At 36.4% G+C, this 22,585-nt stretch overlaps 1 protein-coding gene across 1 annotated transcript in view; it reads right to left on the bottom strand.

The window, feature by feature from the left end:
* Positions 1-22,585, bottom strand: part of man1a2 (mannosidase, alpha, class 1A, member 2) — a 137,507-nt gene that overhangs the window by 64,023 nt on the left and 50,899 nt on the right. Inside the window, exon 4 of the mRNA XM_073845986.1 lies at positions 10,800-10,896. Coding sequence (XP_073702087.1) covers positions 10,800-10,896 — 97 coding nt within the window. The remainder of the gene's footprint in view (positions 1-10,799; positions 10,897-22,585) is intronic.

Below are 22,585 nucleotides of genomic sequence, written 5' to 3'. Positions count from 1 at the left end.
TAACCAATCGTTTCACTAGATAAGACCTTTCTTCCTCGGCTTGGATTGTTTAGAGCCATTTGAAGCTGCATTTTGAAAGTTCAAACTTGGGGGCAGCATTGAAGTCCACTATATGGAGATAATTTCTGAAGGTTTCCTCAAGAAACAATTTCTTATCGAAAGAAGAAAGAAATGAATATTTGAGAAGAGGGTGAGTAAATTATCTGTAATTTTTTGTTCTAGAAATGTACTTCTTTAAGGCCAGTACACTCCCATTAAGCACTGCAAATCATGTAATACAGTAAACCTCCCTATATTTACAAAAACTGAAATGTGTTTCTATATATATATAAAAAAAAAAATCACATTTAACTTAAAGGAACACTCCACTTTTTTTGGAAATAGGCTCATTCTCCAACTCCCCCCGAGTTAATAAGTTGATTTTTACCGTTTTGAAATCCATTCAGCCGTTCTCCTGTTCTGGCGATATCACTTTTAGCATAGCTTAGCATAGATCATTGAATCCTATTAGACCAATAGCATCGCATTCAAAAATGACCAACGAGTTTCGATATTTGTCCTATTTAAAACTTGACTCTTCTGTAGTTATATCGTGTACTAAGACCGGTGGAAATGCAAAGCTTCAATTTTCAAGGCTGATAAGATTAGGAACTACTCTCCCATTCCGGCGTAATAGTCAAGGAAGTTTGCTGCCGTAATAAGGCTGAAGCAGGAGCAGTAATACCACGCAGCACATGTGCAAATGCTAAACTAGCTGGGAACTCATTTCTGATAATACTCCGCCTGCTTCAGCCATATTACGGCAGCAAACTTCCTTGACTATTACGCCGAAATGGAAGTGTAGTTCCTAATATTATCAGCCTAGAAACTCGCAGCTTTGTATTTCCACCGGTCTTAGTACACGATATAACTACAGAAGAGTCAAGTTTTAAATACAACAAATATGGAAACTCATTGGTCATTTTTAAACGTGATGCTACTGGTCTAATAGGATTCAATGATCTATGCTAAGCTAAAAGTGATAATCGCCAGAACAGGAGAACGGCTGAATGGATTTCAAAATGGTAAAAATCAACTTATTAACTCAGGGGGAGTTGGGTAATGAGCCTATTTCCAAAAAAAAGTGGAGTGTTCTTTTAACAGTTAGCAGTTTCTACATTGTTTACTTTATGTTATTCACAGTGCTTGTTGAGATTGTAGTTATTTCCTTTATTAAAACCATAAACTACAGATTATTGTACCATCGCAACATGATACAATTTATGGCAAAAAAAGTATTCTAGCAGTGCCGCCTGCTAGCCAAAATCAAAAGTGTGAACAAGGCTTAAGCCTGGTCCTTTTCAGCCAGTCAGGGAGAACCGCTGAGCTCTCATTTTATAATAGTAGTCATCATACATTGTGCTCTTTTATTCCTTGTAACAGATATGAGGAACAAAAATGACCCAGTTATGGACAATGGCCTGAGCATCAGACTCATGCTGAACGTCCTCAGCTGATTAGCTGCAGGCTGGTTGGTATTGATTAACCAGAGAGCTGATTAAAGACTCAGTAGTCTGGATGCTCTGCCTCTTATCAGCCAGCATACGCATTCTGACCTCAGCTAGCCCTGCCGTTGCTATGGCAACAACACTGGACGTCTGGATGACGGAGAACACAATGGCCCGTCTCCAGCTGCGGGTCTGGAGGGCTGTGCCCAGGCGAAAACCGTCTAGATTCAGCCTTCTCGCTCTCTCTCTTCACACATGAGCAAAGGATAGAACAACTTCCTGCTCAATGTGGGAAGGGTTCATACTGAGGTTAAGCTTAATCAGTTCATTCAGCCATGATGTGGTGGAAAGAAATGACAACACAAAGCCTCACCGCTTTGAAAAATAAAAATCTCCACCTCTTCATTGTCTGGTAAAAACCTTTTAATGGCATAATCGTAATGACTACAGTTACGTCCCACTTCCACACTCTTGACAATAAATCATTCAGCCTCATTTACACTACCGTTCAAAAGGTTGGCTTCAGTAAGTACATTTTTTTTATTCAGCAAGGATGAATTCAGCATGAATTAATTTGATCAAAACTTATCTGTATATTAGGGCTGGACGATAAATCGAACGATATTGTGAGGCGCGTTTAGTCAATGAAGCCGGTACTTTGATTAGTAGTAAATCTCCATCACGTGCGTTCAGCTGGAGCGGCAATTACGCCAAATCGCGCTCAAAATCGAATGCAAATCGAATGCGATTGAGCGCGATTTGGCGTAGCTTGTCAGAGATTTACGTGTCTGTGTATTAATTGCCGCTCCAGCGGAACCTGAGCTGAACGCACGTGATGGAGATTTACTACTAATCAAAGTACCGGCTTCATTGACTAAATGCGCCTCACAATATCGTTCGATTTATCGTCCAGCCCTACTGTATATTAACTGTATATTATAATGATTTCTGAATGATCATGTGACACTGAAGACTGGAGTAATGATGCTGAAAATTCTGCATTGCATCACAGTAACAAATGACTTTTTACAATATATTTGAATAGAAATGAATTGTTTGAAACAGTAATAATATTTCACAGTATTACTGTTTTTACTGTATTTTTCACCAAATAAATGCAGCCTTGGTGAACATAAGAGAATTGTAATATAAATCAACTCCATATGAGGACTGGGTGGTATATCGAATTTGTATGATATATTGATTTGTTTTTAATAACTACACAGAATATGGAAAAGCAGTTCATAGTGTACATTAGTCTGATGTTGCAAGTGCATCTGAAAAATAGTGGAGGACACAGGGAAAAGGCATAAATCAAATTGACATTTGACTTAAGAATAATTTTCTAAGATATAGTTAACAGGTTGGCAGGACAGATGCTCTTGACTATATTTGTGCTGTTTAATGCATTTGAGATTTGTTTTCCTCAGCGCATAACTATATTCCTCAGTGCATAACTATATTCTCCATCTGCAAATGTTAGAAAGTCATGCAAATATTTCCATTTCCCTGTCAGGAGTGGACAAGTCTTATCTTAAGCCCGGTTCAGACTACACAATTTTTTTTTGTCAGTTACGACAGTCACCGTGTCAGATTTATGCAATTTTGACTCCTAAAATCTTGTCGTGTCTTGAACAAGAATCATGTCACACTACACGTTCATCGCTTGCCGTCTTTAATGACATGCGTGCTGTCATCGATAGCACGGGACTAGACAGAAGGTGACATGAGCGTAAACAAAAAATGGGTAGCAAACAGCGTGTTTTGCTCGGTCTTGTCATCATAAAAACCCAAAAAGAAAACGAAAACCTGACAGTGGACACAAACCTGGATGGCATGAAGAGGACAGCATGAACTGTCAAAGAGAACTGAGGTAAAATAGTTTTTATTTGACTTTTTTTCACAAACATCTTTAATGCAGAATTATTGTTTTCATAGCTTCACAAACATTTAATCCATTGTAAAATTCCACCTAGCAGGAGCGATACTATTGTCTCTTTTGTTTTGGCATGTTTGAAAGAATGTACAAAGGCATTCCGTGATCCTATTGGCCAGTGTCACAGATGTGACCGAACTTGTCATGGATGACGAAAAAATGTTGGTCTTTCTGTGACGATGTCGTGAAGCGTTGTAGGCTCAATGTGGATTTGGTTTTAGAGATGAAACAATTGAATCTTGACACCATAATGTTAAGCAGATCGTGTCAAAATCAGGCTAAAATCGTGTAGTCTGAATCAGGCTTTACAGACTTCACTTCAATGTGCATGCGCGCCAAACAGACACAGTCCAATAGAATAGGACCACAATAAATGTCCATAAAATATTGATTATGGTAAAATATTTGCCACTGGACATTAAATATGCCAAACGTAGCATTTTAAACCTACAAGTAAGTGTATTTTTATGAAAGCAGCAACTGTAAAGGGTAAATCAAATATAGGCTAACATTACTACTTGCTTAGATGCTTAGATGAGTAAATGTGTTTCTCTTACTAGTTCAAATTTTTAAGCAAGTCTCTTATGCTCATCAAGGCTGCATTTATGTGGTCAAAAATGCAGCAATAATCTGAAATATTTTTACAATTTGAAATAATGGTTTTCTATTTTAATATACATTGAAATAATTCATTCTTCTGATTCAAAGCTGAATTTTCAGCATTATTACACCAGTCTTCAGTGTCACATGATCCTTCGAAAATCATTCTAATATGTTGATTTATTATTATTATCATCAATGTTGGAAACAGTTGCCTGCGATTCTTTCTTTAGGATTCTTTGCTGAATAAAGAGGTAAAAAGAACAGCAGTTATTCACAATAGAAATCTTTTCTATCAAGTCTTTACTATCATTTTTTTTTTACATAATTTAACACATCCTTGCTGAATTAAAGTAATACTTTTTCAAATTTCTTTCATTTTTAAACTTTGCATTGTTTACATTGTTACAAAAGACTTCTATTTTAAATAAATGCTGTTCTTTTAAACTTTTTATTCATTAAAGAATCCTGAAAAACTCCGTTCAACACTGAAAATAAATGAGCATATTAGAATGAATTCTTAAGGATCATGTGACACTAAAGACTGAAGTAACACAAAAATAAAGTATATACAAAAACAGAAAAGAGTTATTTTACATTGTAATAACATTTTACACTATTCTTTTTTTGTTTGTTTTTAAATCTAATAAATGTACCCGTGATGAACGTAAGAAACAAAAAAAAATTTAAATCGCACTGATCCAAAACTTTTGAACAGCAGTGTATAAGCACTCAGCCTACTCCATATGAAGCATTCAATCATAATACATCAGAAACAGAGCAACAAACGCTTGTGACCAAACAGTGTGTTATTTTAGTATCATGTGATCATATGCGTAACGTTGGCAGTTGGGTTACACGAGCTGACCCTGGGGTCTGGTCTGAGAATATTCCCCGTAAACAGGGTATTTGTTTACAGATCAAAGTGCTTAGCATCAGCAATCTGTCCAGACAGTGCTTTCCAGCAGCAGAGTATCATGCTTTTATGGGTCAAATGTTTTTACACACACACACAAAGAAAGACAATCAATGGATGTCGATTTAAAGATCGATATGGGCAAGTCCCTGTCCCACCACAACAGTGAACCACTGGAATGGTCAGAGGCCTTTCGACCAAGACATCAGATGTACAGTCAAGAGGTCAAAGCCTTTGTGTGGAGTCACAGCTGATCAGTATTCTTAAACAAGGTTTAGGCACAAAAGGAATACTTATCATTTACTCACCCTTATGCCATTCCAAACCAGCACAACATTCATTCCTCTGTGGAACATGAAGTTTATTATTGATTTTTTCTCATATAACTCATATGACAAGGTTCATGCTACGAGGTCCAATGTTGTTGTTTTGAATTCCACAGACTTCTCACTTTACGGAAAGAAAAAGTTCTTCAAAATATCTTCTTTTGCACTCATTAGTAGAAAGTTTGGGTTTGGAACAACATGAAAGAGCAAAAAAGCATTCATTTGTGGATGAACGAGTCCAGATTTCCTTTTCAAATGTTAAGGATGTTGCCATTTATACTTCATCTATTGTGTATTTTGTATACTGACTCATAGCTTTGTCTGCAGTATTATGCTAAATAATGTTTTTTAAATGCTGAACGTGTAACCAAGGCTTCCTGAGAAATATCAGTTCTCACTGTCACTGTCCTGTAAAGGAAAACAGACAGACAGTAAAACTGATTTTAGTCTGGTCCACCAGGCACAGGTCAGATAAGTATATTAGCAATAAATTAACTGACAGATGCTCAACAAACTGGATAAAAACTATAACCTTTTATCGCAGAAAACTATCATAATCCTTTCAAAAGCCTTGCGGATTATGCATAATAATAGGAACGTCACTCACAGAAGACAACACAGTCCTACGGTAAATGTTGTGACATTTACTGGCACTGGATTTTTTTACAAAAGCATTGCTTTGTTGGAGTAGCAGTGTTTTGAAGGCGAGTGTAGAAATGCAACCCATCGCAGAGGGTTTTACCGCGCTCTGAAATGTTTTAATGGACATCAAAAACAAGTGCGTTGAAAGGCTGTGTTTTAGTATGCTGCGTCATCGGTTTCTAAAAATCACTGCTGCTAAAAATATTATGGCTAAACATCTAAGAAAAAAAAAATCTAGGTAGTTTTTGGACAGTAAGATATTTTATGTTATTTATGCTGTACTTCTGAACTTTCTATTCTTCAAAGAAACCTGAAAAAAAATTCTACTCAGCTGTTTTCAACAATAATAATAATAAATGTGTTTTGAACAGGATAACAGAATATTATAATGATTTCTGAAGGATCATGTGACGTAATAATGCTAAAAATTCAACTTTAAAATCACAGGAATAAATTACATTTTAAAATGTTTTCAAATAGAAGGCGGTTATTTTAAATGGTAAAAATATTTAAAAAATGTACTGTTTTTACTGTACTTTGGATGCATTAAAGGCAGGTTTGTGAGCAGAAGAGACTTCTTTAAAAAAACATTAAAAATCTTAGTGTTCAAAAACTTTTGACCGGTAATGTAGTTGTTGAACAATCCATTCAAACCCATCTGTAATGTTGTCAGATTGTTAAAATACATCAGCAAACAACATAGATGTAGGTTGGGGAATATAAATTCAGTCAACAGAAAGTGACATTATGAAACTGTCAGCAGCTTCAGCTCACTCATTAATAATGGCTCTATAAATAGTTTAGGCCGCTTTTCTATTTCAGGCTAGCCAAAAAAGAAAAAAACAATATATGATATTCCCACAAGCAACACTTGTTGTGAGAGGAAAGAGCTATTGAATTAGGAAATGAAAGCTTGTTTTTCTTTTTGGCTAGCCTGAACAACAAAAGCAGCTTATTTATATAGCCTTTTTATATTAAAATATAATATTAATTACATTGTGTACACATTAAATGTACTGTATATTATAATTTACTTAAAAAAAAAAAAGCTTTCATTTCCTAATTCAAAAGCTCTTTCCTCTCACTACAATTGTTGCTTGTGGGAAAATCATAATGCTTTTTTTTTTTTTTTTTTTGGTGACTATTTATAGAGCCATTATTAATGAGTGAGCCAATGCTGCTGAGAGTTTCATAATGTCACTTTCTGTTGACTGAATTTATACTCCCCACCCTACATCTATGATATTTGCTGATGTATTATATTAATCTGACAACATTTGAGTTGGGTTAGGATGGATTGTACAACTAAATAGACTAAATAGGATTCAATGTTCTTCTTGTTTTTGATGTCCATTAAAACGTTTCAGAGCACATGGATTTTTTTGTTGACAAGAGCATAATTTTTTGAATGTTAAAATACCACCCAGCCACAGCACGACTGGCTCAACCAGTAGACAGTGTTTTTGAATAGAGATGCATATTTTCTCTTCACTTGAAGACAGAACTTCAGATGGACAGTGTTCAGGATATCTGAGAGTGAAACTTCTAGAAAAGAAGAGCAAAGTCATCCAAAAGTGTGTTTCACCAGCCCAAGTACATTCACACAGAGTGATCGAAACACGTATGTGGAGTTCATTCCATGTGTTAGGTAGAAACAGAGAGAGGCTTATTAAATATGAAAGTGAAGTGTGAAAGACACTTCGACACACCGCACTGCAGCATGAGGCGTTGAGTCTCTCACATCTCCCTTGTTCTTCGACACTCTCTCTCCTTCTCATATCTTTCTTCTTCTTCAAAAGATATCTTTTATTTTGTATAAACCACAGAACTGCATCATATGGGTCTCAATGGTATCGCAAAGAAAGAACAAATAAAACCTCATCCTAAATCTTGGCAAGTTTAAGAGGTAAACTGCTTGAGGTCGATTTGCAAAGCTAAATATTTAAAGACAAAATGAAACTGCATTCACTACACATTTAAAGGGATAGCTCATTGGGATAGTCTGGTGCTGTTGTGAATGTGCGTCGAAGATAGACAGGGAAGAGAAGAAATTGTTGAATAAAGTTATTTTTGTTTTCTCTCTGAGCTAAAAGTACTGTCGTAGCTTCATAAAATTACGGTTGAAGCACTAATGTCACATGGACAATTTTACAGATGTCCTTACTATCTTTCTGGGCCTTGAACGTGTCAGTTGCGTTGCTGGCAATGCAGGGTCAGAAAGCTCTCTGATTTCATCAAAAATATCTTGATTAGTGTTCGAAGATGAACAAAGGTCTTACGTGTTTTGAATGACATGGGGGTGAGTAATTAATGACAGAATTTTCATTTTTGGATGAAGTAACCCTTTAAGTTCAGTAATGTAATAAGATTTGAGTGAAAAGATTGAGAATATTCAGACAGAAATAATGAAGGACGGGACTTGTGGCGCAAGAAGTGATCGGTTCATTTAAAAAGTAGGTGTATATTAATTTATTTCAAAATCCCATTTTTTAACCCCCTTAAGTCCAGAATATAGCCTACTCTAATCAAAGAGTCCATCCCTTGTTGTCCTCTAATGTCAAAAGCCACAACTTTTTTACTGGAGAAAGTAATATTATGGACAGAGGAATCATAAAGTTTAGAACATCTTAATGATGATTTTATTACAAACAGGCAGTTTTTTGCTTGACAAGATGTTAACTGATGGACTGGATTTGTGTGGATTATTGTCATGTTTTAATAAGCGGTTTGGACTCTGATGGCACCCATTCACTGCAGAGAATCCAATTGTGAGCAAGTGATGTAATGCTAAACTTTTCCAAATCTATTCCAACGAAGCAAAAAACTCTTCTGTATCTCAGAGAGCTTGAGGGTGAGTAAATTCTTATCAAATTTCCACTTTTGGGTCAAATATTACTTTAAAGCAGGGGTCCCCAAACTAAGGCCCGGGGGCCGAATGCGGCCCGCCCCCACATTTGGACCGGCCCTCTGAACAATGCCAGAGCCCCCCATTAAAGAAAAGAAAATTACGTGGCCCGCTCAGAAAAAAGTTTGGGGACCCCTGCTTTAAAGCATTAGTTCACTCCTGAATGAAAATTTCCTAATAATTTCATTTAACCCTCATGTCATCCAAGATGTTCTTTCTTTAGTCAAAAAGAAATCAATCGAAAAATCGATCTTTCTCCATATAGTGGACTTCAATGGGACCCAATGGGTTGAAGGTCCAAATTGCAGTTTCAATGTAGCTTAAATGGGCTCAAAAAATAAATAAATAAATAAATAAATAAATAAATAAATAAATAAATAAATAAAAAAAAAAATATATATATATATATATATATATATATATATATATATATATATATGCAATGCGCATTATGTAAAGGTCACGCGTGGTTAGTTCTTCAGTTGTGTGCTTCAGCTCCAAAAGTTCTCATTTTCTCCTCCAACTTCAAAATCGCCCAACGTCGTTGTTTTGTCCTTTTTTTTTTTTTTTTTAAAAGGCCGTTTGACTTTCCTTGTCACAGTCGCTTTGTAAACACTGGGCCGGTACTTCCACCTACGTCAAGCATTACTTTTCCAACGTGACTATGTAAGGCCGTGTTCACACTTTTTTTTAACTGCCAGCGTCTGTTTTAAATTATAACCCTATGGAGTAAACCGTCTTTTCAAAAAAGCCCTGAGCGCTTTTTTTAAACGCCACCGCCGGCGTCTTTTTCTGCAGCTCAGAGCGTCTTTTCAAGTTGAAAAAAGTTTAACTTTTCTGAAGAAAACGCCCTACTTCAAGTGCTTTTTTGAGAGCTGACCAATGACAAGCGAGTAGCTAGACCTGTTGTTTCCATAACAACAAGAAAAAATGGGAAAGGTGCCATTATATAGACTTTTATTTTATTGTTGTGAACCGGATTCGCCTCCCCGTTAACTTCAAAAACCGACGTGCAGCATTGCTAGCTTCTTAAGCCGCACATCGACATGTACAGTAGCGCCGTTGCGCTTTGGGCGTCCCTTTTTTCGAGTCCCGGCTTTCAGACCTTTCCCGATCCCGTTCCCCCTCTCCATCCCACTTCGCTTCCTGTCTAAATACTGTCCTATCAAATAAAAGGCAAAAATGTCAAAAAAGAAAAGAGACAGCTTCCTCTTTTATCTACATTTCTGCTCCACACATAGGCTACTGTTGCAGCCGTTGTTATAGCAACAAAAAGACGCCCTCTGCTGTAAAACGTCCAGATGTTTTAGTAACTAAAAACGCGCGCCTGTCAACTTTTCTTTTCAAAAAAGACGTCAAGTGTGAACACGGCCTAATGCGTGAAGTCGAGCTAGTGCAAATCAAGCATTTGTGGTTAAGAAGTATATACATTTTTATTTTTTTAAAAAACGATCGTTTCACTACATAAGAACCTTAATCCTCAGCTGGGATCGTGTAGAGGCCTTTAAAGCTGCACTGAAGCTGCAATTTGGACCTTCAACCCATTGATCCCCGTTGAAGTCCGCTATATGATGAAATACCCTGGAATGTTTTCCTCAAAAACCTTTTACTATTCTTTTTCAACCACAGCCTTAGTTACATCAGCAGCAGAGTAAGACGCAAACAAGATCATTTGTGATTTCTTTGTTCAGGCACACTTGCATGTACACACAGATCAGATTCAGTCCCAGTAGTCGAATCTTCTTTAGCTTTGCAGCTGAGAGCCAGCGATAAACAACACAAACACACAAACAGAAAAATGATTAGGGACTGTGAACTGCACAAGCATGTTTTATCGTTCGAGCGAGCGAGTCGTAGAAGGCACACAAAAGTGGATGTAGATGTGATTGTGCGTGTTTGTCCTTACCACCCTGAACCGAATCTTCCCACAAGAGCAGTCATTTACATTTAAATGAGACTCCAACATGCATGTGCGCTCCTTACTTACCGAAGATATTGGTGGAATGTCCTTTCTTGGCGATGGGTTTGAGCTCGTTGTGGCCCCAGCCGTATTGCCTGTAGCTGTCCCACGCATGTTTCATCATCTAGAACACAAAAATGACAGGAAGTTAGCCTTGCCCATGAATATCAAAAAGTATCAGGGATATCTGCATTATAGAGCCCTGGTGATTGGTTCATCTACAGTGCCTGGCTTTATGACATCTTCATTGTAAAACCTTTTAAAAACCCTGTCCAGAAACAACTCCATTGTTCGATGCAAAATGTAGCAACATGAAAGCCAAACAAGCTGTTTGGTCTGATAACGCACAATGCGTTTTAACAGGGTAGGATAACACGGGGACGCACAAAGGCCTTTGAAGTGAGAGATGAAGCGTCGCAGCAGAGATGTCCTGTTACCCAGAAGCCCCCGCTGTGACCGTGACCGCGTCTGCTGCGTTGTCATTCCCCTTTCAGGTCACTGGCCAGCAGCACCCTGTCGATGCATCTTCACTCTGTGCATGTGTGTTTTTCTTTTTTTTGCCCACTGGGGAAAGATGAATGGACACAGTGTGTGTCTGCGTCTCTAAGCGTGTCTTTGTCTCAGCTGTGGCTCTAGGCGTCCTCTCTGAGCTCTCTCGCTCCCTTGCTTCCATTAAACGGCTGGCTGAGATTCAGCTCCGAGCCACTCCACATTTAGACATGTCTTCAAACATTACCACTTTGGAGGAATACTTCCTCCAAAAGCAGAACACTTGAGACAAGGCTGATAAGGTGCGTGAAAAGCACACAAGTGAAATTATAGTTCTGCTCTAAACGCTAGTGGTTGACGTCTACAGCCTATGTAGGATGTTGCTTCCAATAGTAGTATACTTCGGTTTAAATTTTTCTGATGAAATCTGAGCTTTCTGACCCTGTATAGACAGCAACGCAACTACCACATTCAAGGCCCAGAAAGATAGTAAGGACATCATTAAAATAGTCCATGTGACATGAGTGGTAATTTTATGAAGCTACGCAAATACTTTGTTGAATAAAGTCGTTATTTTTCTTTGCACACAATTTCTTCCATGGTTCTTCACACGTGTCAGCTGCGTTGCTGTCTATGCAGGGTCAGAAAGCTCTCGGATTTCATCAAAAGTATCTTAGTTTGTGTTCAAGTTGAACAAAGGTCTTACGTCTTTGGAACAACATGAGAGTAAGTAATTAAAGACAGAATTTATTTTTGGGTGAACTATCCGTTTAAAAATCTGTTGGATGAGTTGCTGCTATATTTAGAACACTTAGGGTTTAGGGTGTACACTCAAATTTTTCCTATATATTGTATATTGCAATATGCTTCAGAAACTGCATTCTTTTTTAAACGACATGGTATCTTACTTGATGAAATCATGCCACAATACATTGAAACAGCGAAATGACAAAACTGCGAAGAGACATGAACTAATCCTGTATGAACAGCCAATAAGGCATCCTAACTGTAACGGAACATTTTAAATTTACAAACTAGAAATGCTTCACATGGGCAGCATCTCAGTTTTTAGAATGAAACACATAGGGAAGTATTCTTTTCCAAATGAGCTTGACTATACCATGTTGCTATGCTTAATCGAACAGAGATGTAATAATATAAATGTAAGACATCAAAATCTCACAATCCGATATCATTGCAATGTGGGGTCCACAATATATTTATTGTGATTTTAAAAACAAAAAAAGATAGATATGAAGAACTGGGGAAAAAACAAAAAACAACTTACATTTTAAGGTTATATAATTCTAATCTAATGCACTTGAGAGTTCAAAATAAGAGCTCCAAGCAAAAAAAAAAAAAAAAAAAAAAAGTTTTTAAGTAAGAAAAAAGTCAGAAAAAGTCTGTGAATTGACTTGTATACCTGATCTTTAAAGGGGACTCAACCCTCTTTTTATTTGTGATATACTGTCTCAGTCTAATTTACAGGCACACTGGGAATTAGAATATAACAATAACAGGAATAGCCATCTATTAGGGGTGTGACGATATCTCGTGGCACGAGATCTCGCGATATTCCGATGTGTCCCGCGAGATCTGACTGGTCTTGCGAGAACGTGACAATATCATGGCAAAATATTTTGCAGTGTTTACATTAGAGCTGCATGACTACTCCTTAAAATATCACGATCTCTATTAAACTGCACGTTTTAAAAAAGTATTTGTCATTGAATTAAACATTCAAGAGATTCCAATAGTAAAACAAGCCTTTATTAATTGAGACACTGGCTCCTTCATTTTTTTAAAATTTTGTTCAAATATAGACTTAAGCAATGAACATTCTGTCAGAACCACTAGTAAATTACGTAATTTAGTTTAGATTTCTATTCCTTTTTTTCTTCAGAATGGAGATCTCCAGTTTATAAAAGAAAATAGTTTTTCAATTTATCCAGAATCATGCAGCATTAATGTACATGTTTATATAATATAATATAATTCATTAAAATAGAAGTTTAATTTCATAAAGTACAAGTTCATATCAAAATGCACCTACATTTTTGTTGAATAAAGTAAAATTTTCCCCTATACATTTCATCACTGAGGATTTCTTTTAAAAAGTTTAAAAATCTCGTGTCTCGTCTCGTGAGATAAGTGTCTCGTCACACCCCTACCATCTATCGTAACATCTATTATAATTGCACTGCAAAATAAATGAAAATTAATATTTCATAGATATATTTTGCTTTACACTACAGCAGGGAAATTACGATACTTCTTTCCTAATTTCTGGACTTGAAAGAGATATTTTGAATTTGGACTGCAGTAACGTTATCAATTTAAACCGCTAGCTGTCAGTAATTCATACTGCACTTTTAAGCTTTTATTTTGATGGAAAAGGCAGTAGAGCTTTTATTTTTAAGGAAAATTCCAGCTTCAGTGAAAACAGGCTTACAAAAATGCATCTCACTATAAATCTAGTAAAATGCTGTAATCATCTGCCACGAAAACAAAGCATAACTGGCGGCTGTTGTGTTCCCAAAAGCACACTAAACTCAGCAAATGCAATAAACAAATTCACTGCATTCTGTGAACAGAGATGTTCTGAGGCGTGGAAAACACCAGATCACAAGCTGATCACCTCAAAGATGTGAGGCTTGAAGAGCGGATTTATTTCTGTTTTAGTTTGTTTGACAGATGTGTCAAAGCATAATGGCCCAAAACACAACTTTAAACATCATTTACATAATTTTTTGCCTGGAAGATCTATCGTTATGTAATTACAATAATATCAAGATATCACAATATTGATAATATCGTTACATTCCTAAAATTCAATAAGCATAAAAATACACAGCACATACAATCTTGGAAAACAAATTTACTGCAACAAGGTATATTACTGTTGCCTATTGTTTAAAATGGCCTCAACATAGAGCAGGAAGCCAACGACGTCTTAAAATGCTGTCTAGGTAGGCAGCTCACTAAGCCTTGGAATGGATCTTATGAACACAGACGCAGTAGATGTCTCTGGAGTTTGTCTGACTGTCAAGTGTTGTTGTAGGCTGGCATCCCGAGCACAAGCCATGATTTTCCTCTGCTGTTCTCAGGCTAAAAAGCAGAATCCCAGGAGGGAGCCAAGGCAATGAAAAGCAGTCAATAATTTCATTTTGTTCTCTGCTTTCAATCTTTCCATGACACGCTGTGCGCACAAAAGATTATGAATTACCACAATGCAGTCTTTCCTCTAGGTCTCCACTGGACCGAAGCCTGGTGGCTGATTAGACTGATTGTTAAACCCGTTTAGGGTAGACAAATTAAAGTCTGTGATCAGCAGCAAGAAGCCTAAAATATGAACTGTAAGCAGATGGAGAGCTATGAGTCTACAGATTTCTCTTTCCTCTAAATTCCCACTTGATCATGCGTAACTTCCAACCTCTCTCATGTTTTATTCAAGGGCTGTTCAGGGTCGTTCTGCCTGTCAATTAACAGTTGTTTTGACTAAGTGGAGGCCTTGTGAAGCGTTGAGAGCAGAGCCTATCCGACACGAAGGGAACTTAAACTGGCGGTTAAATTAAGCCCAGGCTTTTAACTACCCCATGAAGATGTGTCTACAGGGACGCAAATGCAGAAGAGATGAACAAGGTTAGACAGACACAAGTGGCCTGAGGGGCATGTTTCTCCATTTTCTTTGTGCTAATTCCATGAAAATGAAAATTCTGTCATTATTTACGTATCCTAATGTCATTCAAAACCTGTATGCTCTTATTTCGGTGAAACTAAAAAGGCACTTTCTGAAGAATCGGCACGCACCTCTTTTCCATAAAACAATTCAAAGCAATATCTGTAAAGCTAGAAAAAAACACAATAAAGCATTATAAAAGTAGTCCATATGACTTTGTCTAAGAAATTATTATACATCCAATAAACTTTCCCTCAAGTAAACTGTGAGTTAGCGTGCTGAACTCTGATTCATGAATAAATCAGTCTGATTTGTTAATCGGACCAATTAGTTCATAGAGAAGCACTGGCTGAATAGAATTAATTTGCTGATCGGGTTCCTGAGTTCGCACGTGATATACACTACCAGTCAAAAGTTTTTGAACAGTAAGATTTTTAATGTTTTTTAAAGAATTCTCCTTTGCTCACCAACCCTGCATTTATTTGATCCAAAATACAGCAAAACCGTAAAATGTAAAAATATTTTTACTATTTAAAATAATTGTTTTTTATTTGAATATATTTTAAAATGTAATTTATTCCTCTGATTTCAAAGCTGAATTTTTAGCATCATTCCTCCAGTCACATGATCCTTCAGAAATCATTCTAATATTCTGATTTGCTGCTCAAAAAAAACATGTATTATGTTAAAAGCTACCGAGTACATTTTTTCAGGTTTCTTTGATGAACAGAATGTTTAGAAAAACAACATTTATCTGAAATAGAAATCTTTTGTAACATTATAAATGTCTTTATCATAGTGGATAAAGTGGTTAATGTTACAAAAGCTTTTTTATTTCAGATAAATGCTGATCTTTGAATCTTTCTATTCATAAAAGAATTAAGAAAAAATTTACTCAACTGTTAAGTTTGAGTAATGATGCTACAAATTTGGCTTTGATCAAAGGAATAAATTACATTAAAAAAAATATATTAAAATACAAAGCAGTTATTTTAAATTGTAAAAAAAAAAAATCACAATATTACTGCTTTTACTGTATTTAGGATCAAATAAAAGCGACTTGGTAAGCAGGAGAGAATTCTTAAAAACATTCAAAACAAACTTTTGACTGGTAGTGTATGTACCACGTTTAAGATGATATTTTCAGTGTTTGTGGAGTAGTGGCTGCTAACTCTTGATAAATGGAAATTATCTGTCAAATATTCTTTATAAAAAGCCTCCTTTTTGACTTGCATAGAAAAAAAAATCGAGTTTCCAAGTGAACCATTATTTCAAAACGCCTTTTACAAATCATTTTATTATGCAGAAACTCTATAATTTGGGTAAATTAAGATTTTAAAAGGTCATTGTGCTTTTTTCAGAAATGAAAACAAAAGATCAAGCAGCACCTTTTTTTGTTCAAAATAATTTTTTTCTTATCTTGCTTTCACCTTAAAAGAAATAACACATAAAAGAGAGGAACAAGAGAGAATGAGTGAGAAACAAATGTGTCATCTGAAAAGACAGCGTTTGATTTATACATACATTTTAAAAAGGCATTATGGCCCTTCATTCATCATTCCACAGTATTCCCCCATGGACTACGTGTTCATTCAGTTTCTCACATGCAGTGCTGAAAGACTCTAGATCATCAGTTCCCTGAAAAATGAGGTTCCTGTAAATGAAGCCTGCGCCGTATCGCTGAGTTTGAAAGCGCATTTAGTCTTAATTAAAGTCCTAAACGAGCACCCGTTTCAGCAGTCCTTCAAATAAAAAAAAAAGCATGCAATGACTAAGCATGCACACTCATGCAGAATCCCAGTGCTTAGTAAACACGGAGAAACCTCTATGGAGGTCAAAACAGACCTGCATGAAACATTTAAGTGGCCTACAACACCATTTAAACCACACTTTCTTTCTCATGTCTTTCTCATTTATGGGCATTGTGCAATGCAATTCCGTGATATTAAGTTATTAAAGCTTTCTGTATTCATCAAGCGGTTTTGTGGTTTACTCTGTAAATTCAGTATTCGGTGCATCCGCACAAAGCGACTAATTGATTTACTGGATTGGTCCCTATGGATCGGCAGTCGTGTTCATATCAATTCCAGAGCAGACAGATACGATCATCTCCACCCTCCCATCAATCGAACACAGCGCAATGTAGAGAGAACAAAGAGAGCGATAGATGAGCCTTGTCGGTGCTTTCTGCTCAACCGCTTGAGCGATGGGGCTGGCCCATTGTGCATTTCAATTACCATCCGGCTGCCAGCACACTTGTTTGAACAGTGATCAGTGCTCATATCAGCTCTGCAGGTGAATTGGTTATGCCTGTAAGGCCCTGCCTTCAGACTCAATAAAAATCAGAGTGTAAGACAAATGAGAATGTATGTTCTCAAAACCTATAAGTGGTTACACCCTGTATCCTGATGGCACAGTCACCTTTCTTGAAACCGTTTGCTGCTTTCAGGCACTCTAATATGATTTTTCTTCTCATTATCATTGGCCTTTTATTTTGGGAGTGCGTGATTGCCAGGGAGCAGCAAAAGCACTTGGGCGTGTTACAAGGGGAATGGCTGATGGTTTTTCCACTGCGCGCTGGGACTGAAGCATGAGAGGGAGATCCTTTTAGAGCACATCACACTGTCTGGAAGGATTCCTAGAGCAAAGACAAAGCCAACGCTGGAGCAAAGGTTTGAGAGAGAGCGAGACAAAAGAAAGACTACAATAGGCATCTAAAGAAAGAAAAATGAGAACAAAAGGAGGAAAAAAGAAACAAGAGACAAGGCAGACAAACATTCAGTAGAAAGAGGTGAGTGGGAGAAACAGCCGTTTCAGCAAGGATGAGCTCACTCTTAGTCCACTACTCACATTAGAGGTTTTAGTACAGACTATGAAAGTTCGAAACTACAAAATTAACTTTGGTGAAGTGACTAGTTAACTAATCTGTTAAAAAGAAAAAGTTCACCCAAAAATGAAAAATTTGTCATTAATTGGTCACGTTTATGTCATTACAAACTCGTAGGACCTTTGTTCATCTTCAGAACACAAACAAAGACATTTTTGATGAAATCCAAAAGCTTTCTGACCCTGCATAGACAGAAATGCAACTGACACATTCAAGGTCCAGAGAGATAGTAAGGATATCGATAAAATAGTCCATGTGACATGATCAGGGTTGGGTCTCTAAGGGTACAGACCGAATTGCGTCGGTACTACTGAGTACCGATTCACATTAAATCAATTGGTGCCAAATTAATTCAGTACCTGAGAATGCATCAGGGTGCGGGTTACATTTCTAGGGCCATATGGTTTCCACGAAAACGTGGACAGGATCGTGGATGCCACCAGATTTGTACAGTTTTGGATGAATAAATCAAAAGTAGGACTTGTGTCTGTAGACATGGACTAGTGTCTATGAATATTAAAACACAAAAGAATTGTTTGTATATGAATCCCGCAAGTTTCGCTTGCCTCTGTATGTATGAATGGTGGGGACACGCGCTTTTGTTTACTACACAAATACTGAAGCTTGAAGTGATTTTCGGCCTCTGCGTCTCAATATATTATGACACGAAAACATGAACTTAATCTCCAGAGCTGCTGTGAGAGACACTTCATGATAGATTTACCATTTAGAAAACTAGCATCTAAATGCTATATAATACTGTATACACACAGAAACTTAACACCAAGCTGTCAAAATAAAAGTATGATTTAACATGTAACAGAAATGCATTACTCTTGTGTTACTTTTAGTATATTATATATGTACATCTTTACATATTTAATTTGTCAAATTTAAATAAAACAATTAAAAGATCAAAATAAATATTACAACCAAATTAACCATTAATTGTAAAAAAAAAAAAATACAATTATTTTAAAAACTTTTTGAAAGGAATATTCACACAATTTTTCCTCCATGTACAAATTTTAACAGTAAACCTGTGTTTGTTTGCCAAAAATAAATATATGTTTAATGCCGTCATTTGATTATCAGAAACATTAAAACACACCAGATATCCTGAAAAAAAGAAAGAAAAAGAGTAGGGCCCGATTGTTAAAAATGTTGAAATTGAGAGTTTTAGACATATTTTTTTCACTGAAATGAATGTTTTTTGTTATTACACAGAGTAAAGTACCAAAAAAAGGTACCGTTAGGTAGCGGCATCGAATTTCAGGTACCGGTATCGCACCGGTTAAAATGTGAACAGTACCCAACCCTAGACATCTCATTGGTTCAACCTTAATTTTATGTAGCTACGAGAATACTTTTGGTGTGTACTTTATTCAACAATTTCTTCACATGGACTATTATTTCAACAATCTCCTTACTACCTTTCTGGGCCTTAAACATGGTAGTTGCATTGCTGTCTATGCAGGGACAGAAAGCTCTCAGATTTAAGAAAAAATATCTTAATTTGTGTTCTTGTTCTGAAGATGAACACAAATTAAGATGATCATTGTGAATAATACAGCAACAGCATCACCAACATAGTAGTTGGCACCATACTACTGGTTGCCATGAGTCATAAAAGGAAAAAGAAAACAACAATGCTCTCTCTCTCAAAAAAAAAAAAAAAAGTTTGCTCAGTAATCTACCTTATTTTTCCTGTAAGAACGATGTGTTCTTGTGTACACAGATGTGTACACAGGTGTGGCCATTTGTAAATTTTATGGGGTTGGGTTTCTGGCCTCATCTGCATCCAGCTATTTTCAGCTGTACAAAACAGCTAATTTTGCTGCTTGATATTGAAAACAGGTGTGTCTTACAATATTATTTTAATGTATTATTTTAATTAGGGCTGCACGATATATCGAATAATTATCGTTATCGCGATAACAGTCTACGCGATATTGGTATCGCAGAGAGTTGCGATAAATGGCATTTAATTGGTTTCATTTCTTTACAAAACTTTCGCTAGGCTAACTACTGCACAGACTGCTGTGAGCTGCAGTGTGACAGGTTCGCCTTTCTCTCCAACATTACATAACCATTTAAACTTAATCTTTATGTTATTCCCTTTAATTAACTTTTGAGATATTAGCCGTCAATCACTCCCTGTCACTGACACTGCGCTCTGCTGAACTAGGAACCTCTCAGGAACCGGCTGTTTTTTTCTCTCAACTATCCTCTGTTCCGGATCTGCACAAACTGCATTGCAATTAGGTGTGTGTGATATGACGATGTTTTACTGTGGACAGTTAAAAGGTCCCCACAATCTATATTTCGTGTTAGAGCGCGCACATTCTGTCAAATACAATTCTGCCGCCTCAGTCTTAATATAGGCTACTGTACGACGCGGCACACATTCAAATCAAATGATAACTCAGCTGCAGAGGACCGCTCACACATAGGCATCATTTCCACTGTGGGGACACGCTTTTTTCAAAATCCCGTTTGTGTCCTGCCACTTTCAAAACAAGGTTTTGTTAAAGCAATCTATTGTATTGTAGAATGGACGCTATGCACTGCTGAGAGTTTCGCGCGGTCGTTAAAACGAAACCGAAAGAAACACGCGCAAGCGCATTCAAATACAATTTTAATACCCCGTGTTTAGAGAGCGAACCCACAATGCGCGCAAATTAGGTTACATAACATATTTAGGCTGTTATTAATATGTGGGCTATATATTAAGTTTTGTAGTTGTCTATAACTGTATCATGCTTCAAAAATTCGGTCTCTATTTGCACTTTGAATAAAGAACAGACATCACTGCAGACTATGAAAAGGCTACTCTAAGACAAGCTAATAAGATTGTTTGTGATTCAACACACATTTTGTATACAGAATATGAGTGGTTGCCTTCTGGGAGGAGGTTTAGAGTTCCTTATTGTAGAATGAATAGATTTAAAAATTCATTCATCACTGTGTCTATAAAGTGGTTAAATAATTGTAGTATGGAGCTGTAAAATTTTATTTTTATTTATTTATTTATTTATTTATTTTTATTGGGGTTATGTATTTATCCATTTATTGTTGTGTTATTTGTATTGTTATTGGTGTGCTTTGTTTGTCTGTCAATTGATTGCAGCATGGGTGACGGGCCCAAGACAAATTTCCTTGCGAGGGACAATAACGTTTACCTTACCTTACCTTGAAACAGTAGCCTACTTTGATTATGGCTGCATTTATTGTCTAAATGACTAAGAAAGAACTGGGTCGTTTATTTTTTGTTATTTATACTGTAGATTCTTTAAAAATGCAGTGGTTATCTCCAATTTTAATGGCTCTACCTATAATAGAGAAAATAAACATCTTGTTGATGTACTCGTATTTTCTATTAAGTTAGATTTAATTCGGATGACAGAAGAATATCTTTTACCTGTTTATTTTAGTATGATCATTAAATATATATAAATGATAAAAAATAGACAATAATAATAAAAATAATAATAGTAATTTTAAAAATAAATATCGCAAGAAATATCGTTATCGCAATATTCAACAACAATATCGCATATCGCATATTTTCCCAATATCGTGCAGCCCTAATTTTAATTACCTTAATCATGAACACAATGGTTTGTAGAGCAAACGGTTTAACCATTTACATTGTTATTGTTCTCGTTATTTCCCAATAACGACTAATGAACCGAAAGTCTCGCCCATAAGCTTGCAGCACCTTACACGTTGAAAAATAAGGTGGATACGAGTGTTTTGGACTTGTAAAAAAGAGGGTGTGCTATACATACCAGTTTGCAAGAAGTCCAGATTAACAGAAAGATCTATTTGTACACTTCTGTACAAGTAATGCTAACTTTCAAGTAATTCTCTCTCCACCTCCCTACACTTATATTTTGAGGGTGATTCACTAGCCTTAAAAAAAAAAAAGCAAAATAAAGTTTAAATGAATTTGACTGATGAAATATTTCTATATCGTGAATTCTTTTGGCACTGATATTAGTTTAGTAAAAAAAGAGGTATGGTGAGAGGTTTAGAAGTGGACCTCAGGTTTTAAAGGGTTAGTTCAACTCATCATCTTGCTGTCCCAAACCCATAAGACCTTCGTTCGTCTTTGGACACAAATGAAGATATTTTCGATGAAATCCAACAGCTCTCTGACCCTCCATAAACTACTATGTTCAAGGCACAGAAATTTACCAAGAACAAAATGATAAATTTTGATAAAAAATGATAATAAAGTTGTTACTTTTTTCTTGACTATGGAAAGACCCATGCTGTCTATGGAGGGTCAGAGAGCTCTTGGATTTAATAAAAAAAATATCCTAACTTGTCTTCCGAAGACGAACGAAGGTCTTACGGAACAACATGAGGGTGAGTAATTAATGACAGAATTTTCATTTTTGGGTGAACTAACCCTTTAAGGATGGGGGATTCAAGGACAAAAAAGATGAGTAGGTGTTATGTGTGTGTGTGTGTGTGTGTGTGTGTGTGTGTGTGTGTGTGTGTGTGTGTGTGTACAACTTATGAAAAATCTCATCACAGTGAAGTTTCACGCAGTCAGCTAATTACTGCGGTGCTTAAAAAAAATACAGCATTTAGAACCAAAACAAACACACACACAATGTAAAAATGCCCTCCACAGTTTCCTCTAGAGGGAGCTGTATTAATTAGCATTAACCCCCACCAGGCACATGCAATTCATTCATAGAGCACTCTTTTCTCCACAGCAAACCAACAGAGACGAGCAACTGTGAA

The sequence above is a fragment of the Garra rufa genome, chromosome 8 (genome assembly GCF_049309525.1).
Source record: "Garra rufa chromosome 8, GarRuf1.0, whole genome shotgun sequence".
NCBI lineage: Eukaryota > Metazoa > Chordata > Actinopteri > Cypriniformes > Cyprinidae > Garra > Garra rufa.
Note: the sequence above shows the minus strand (reverse complement) of the source record. Positions and strands in the feature narration are given on the sequence as shown.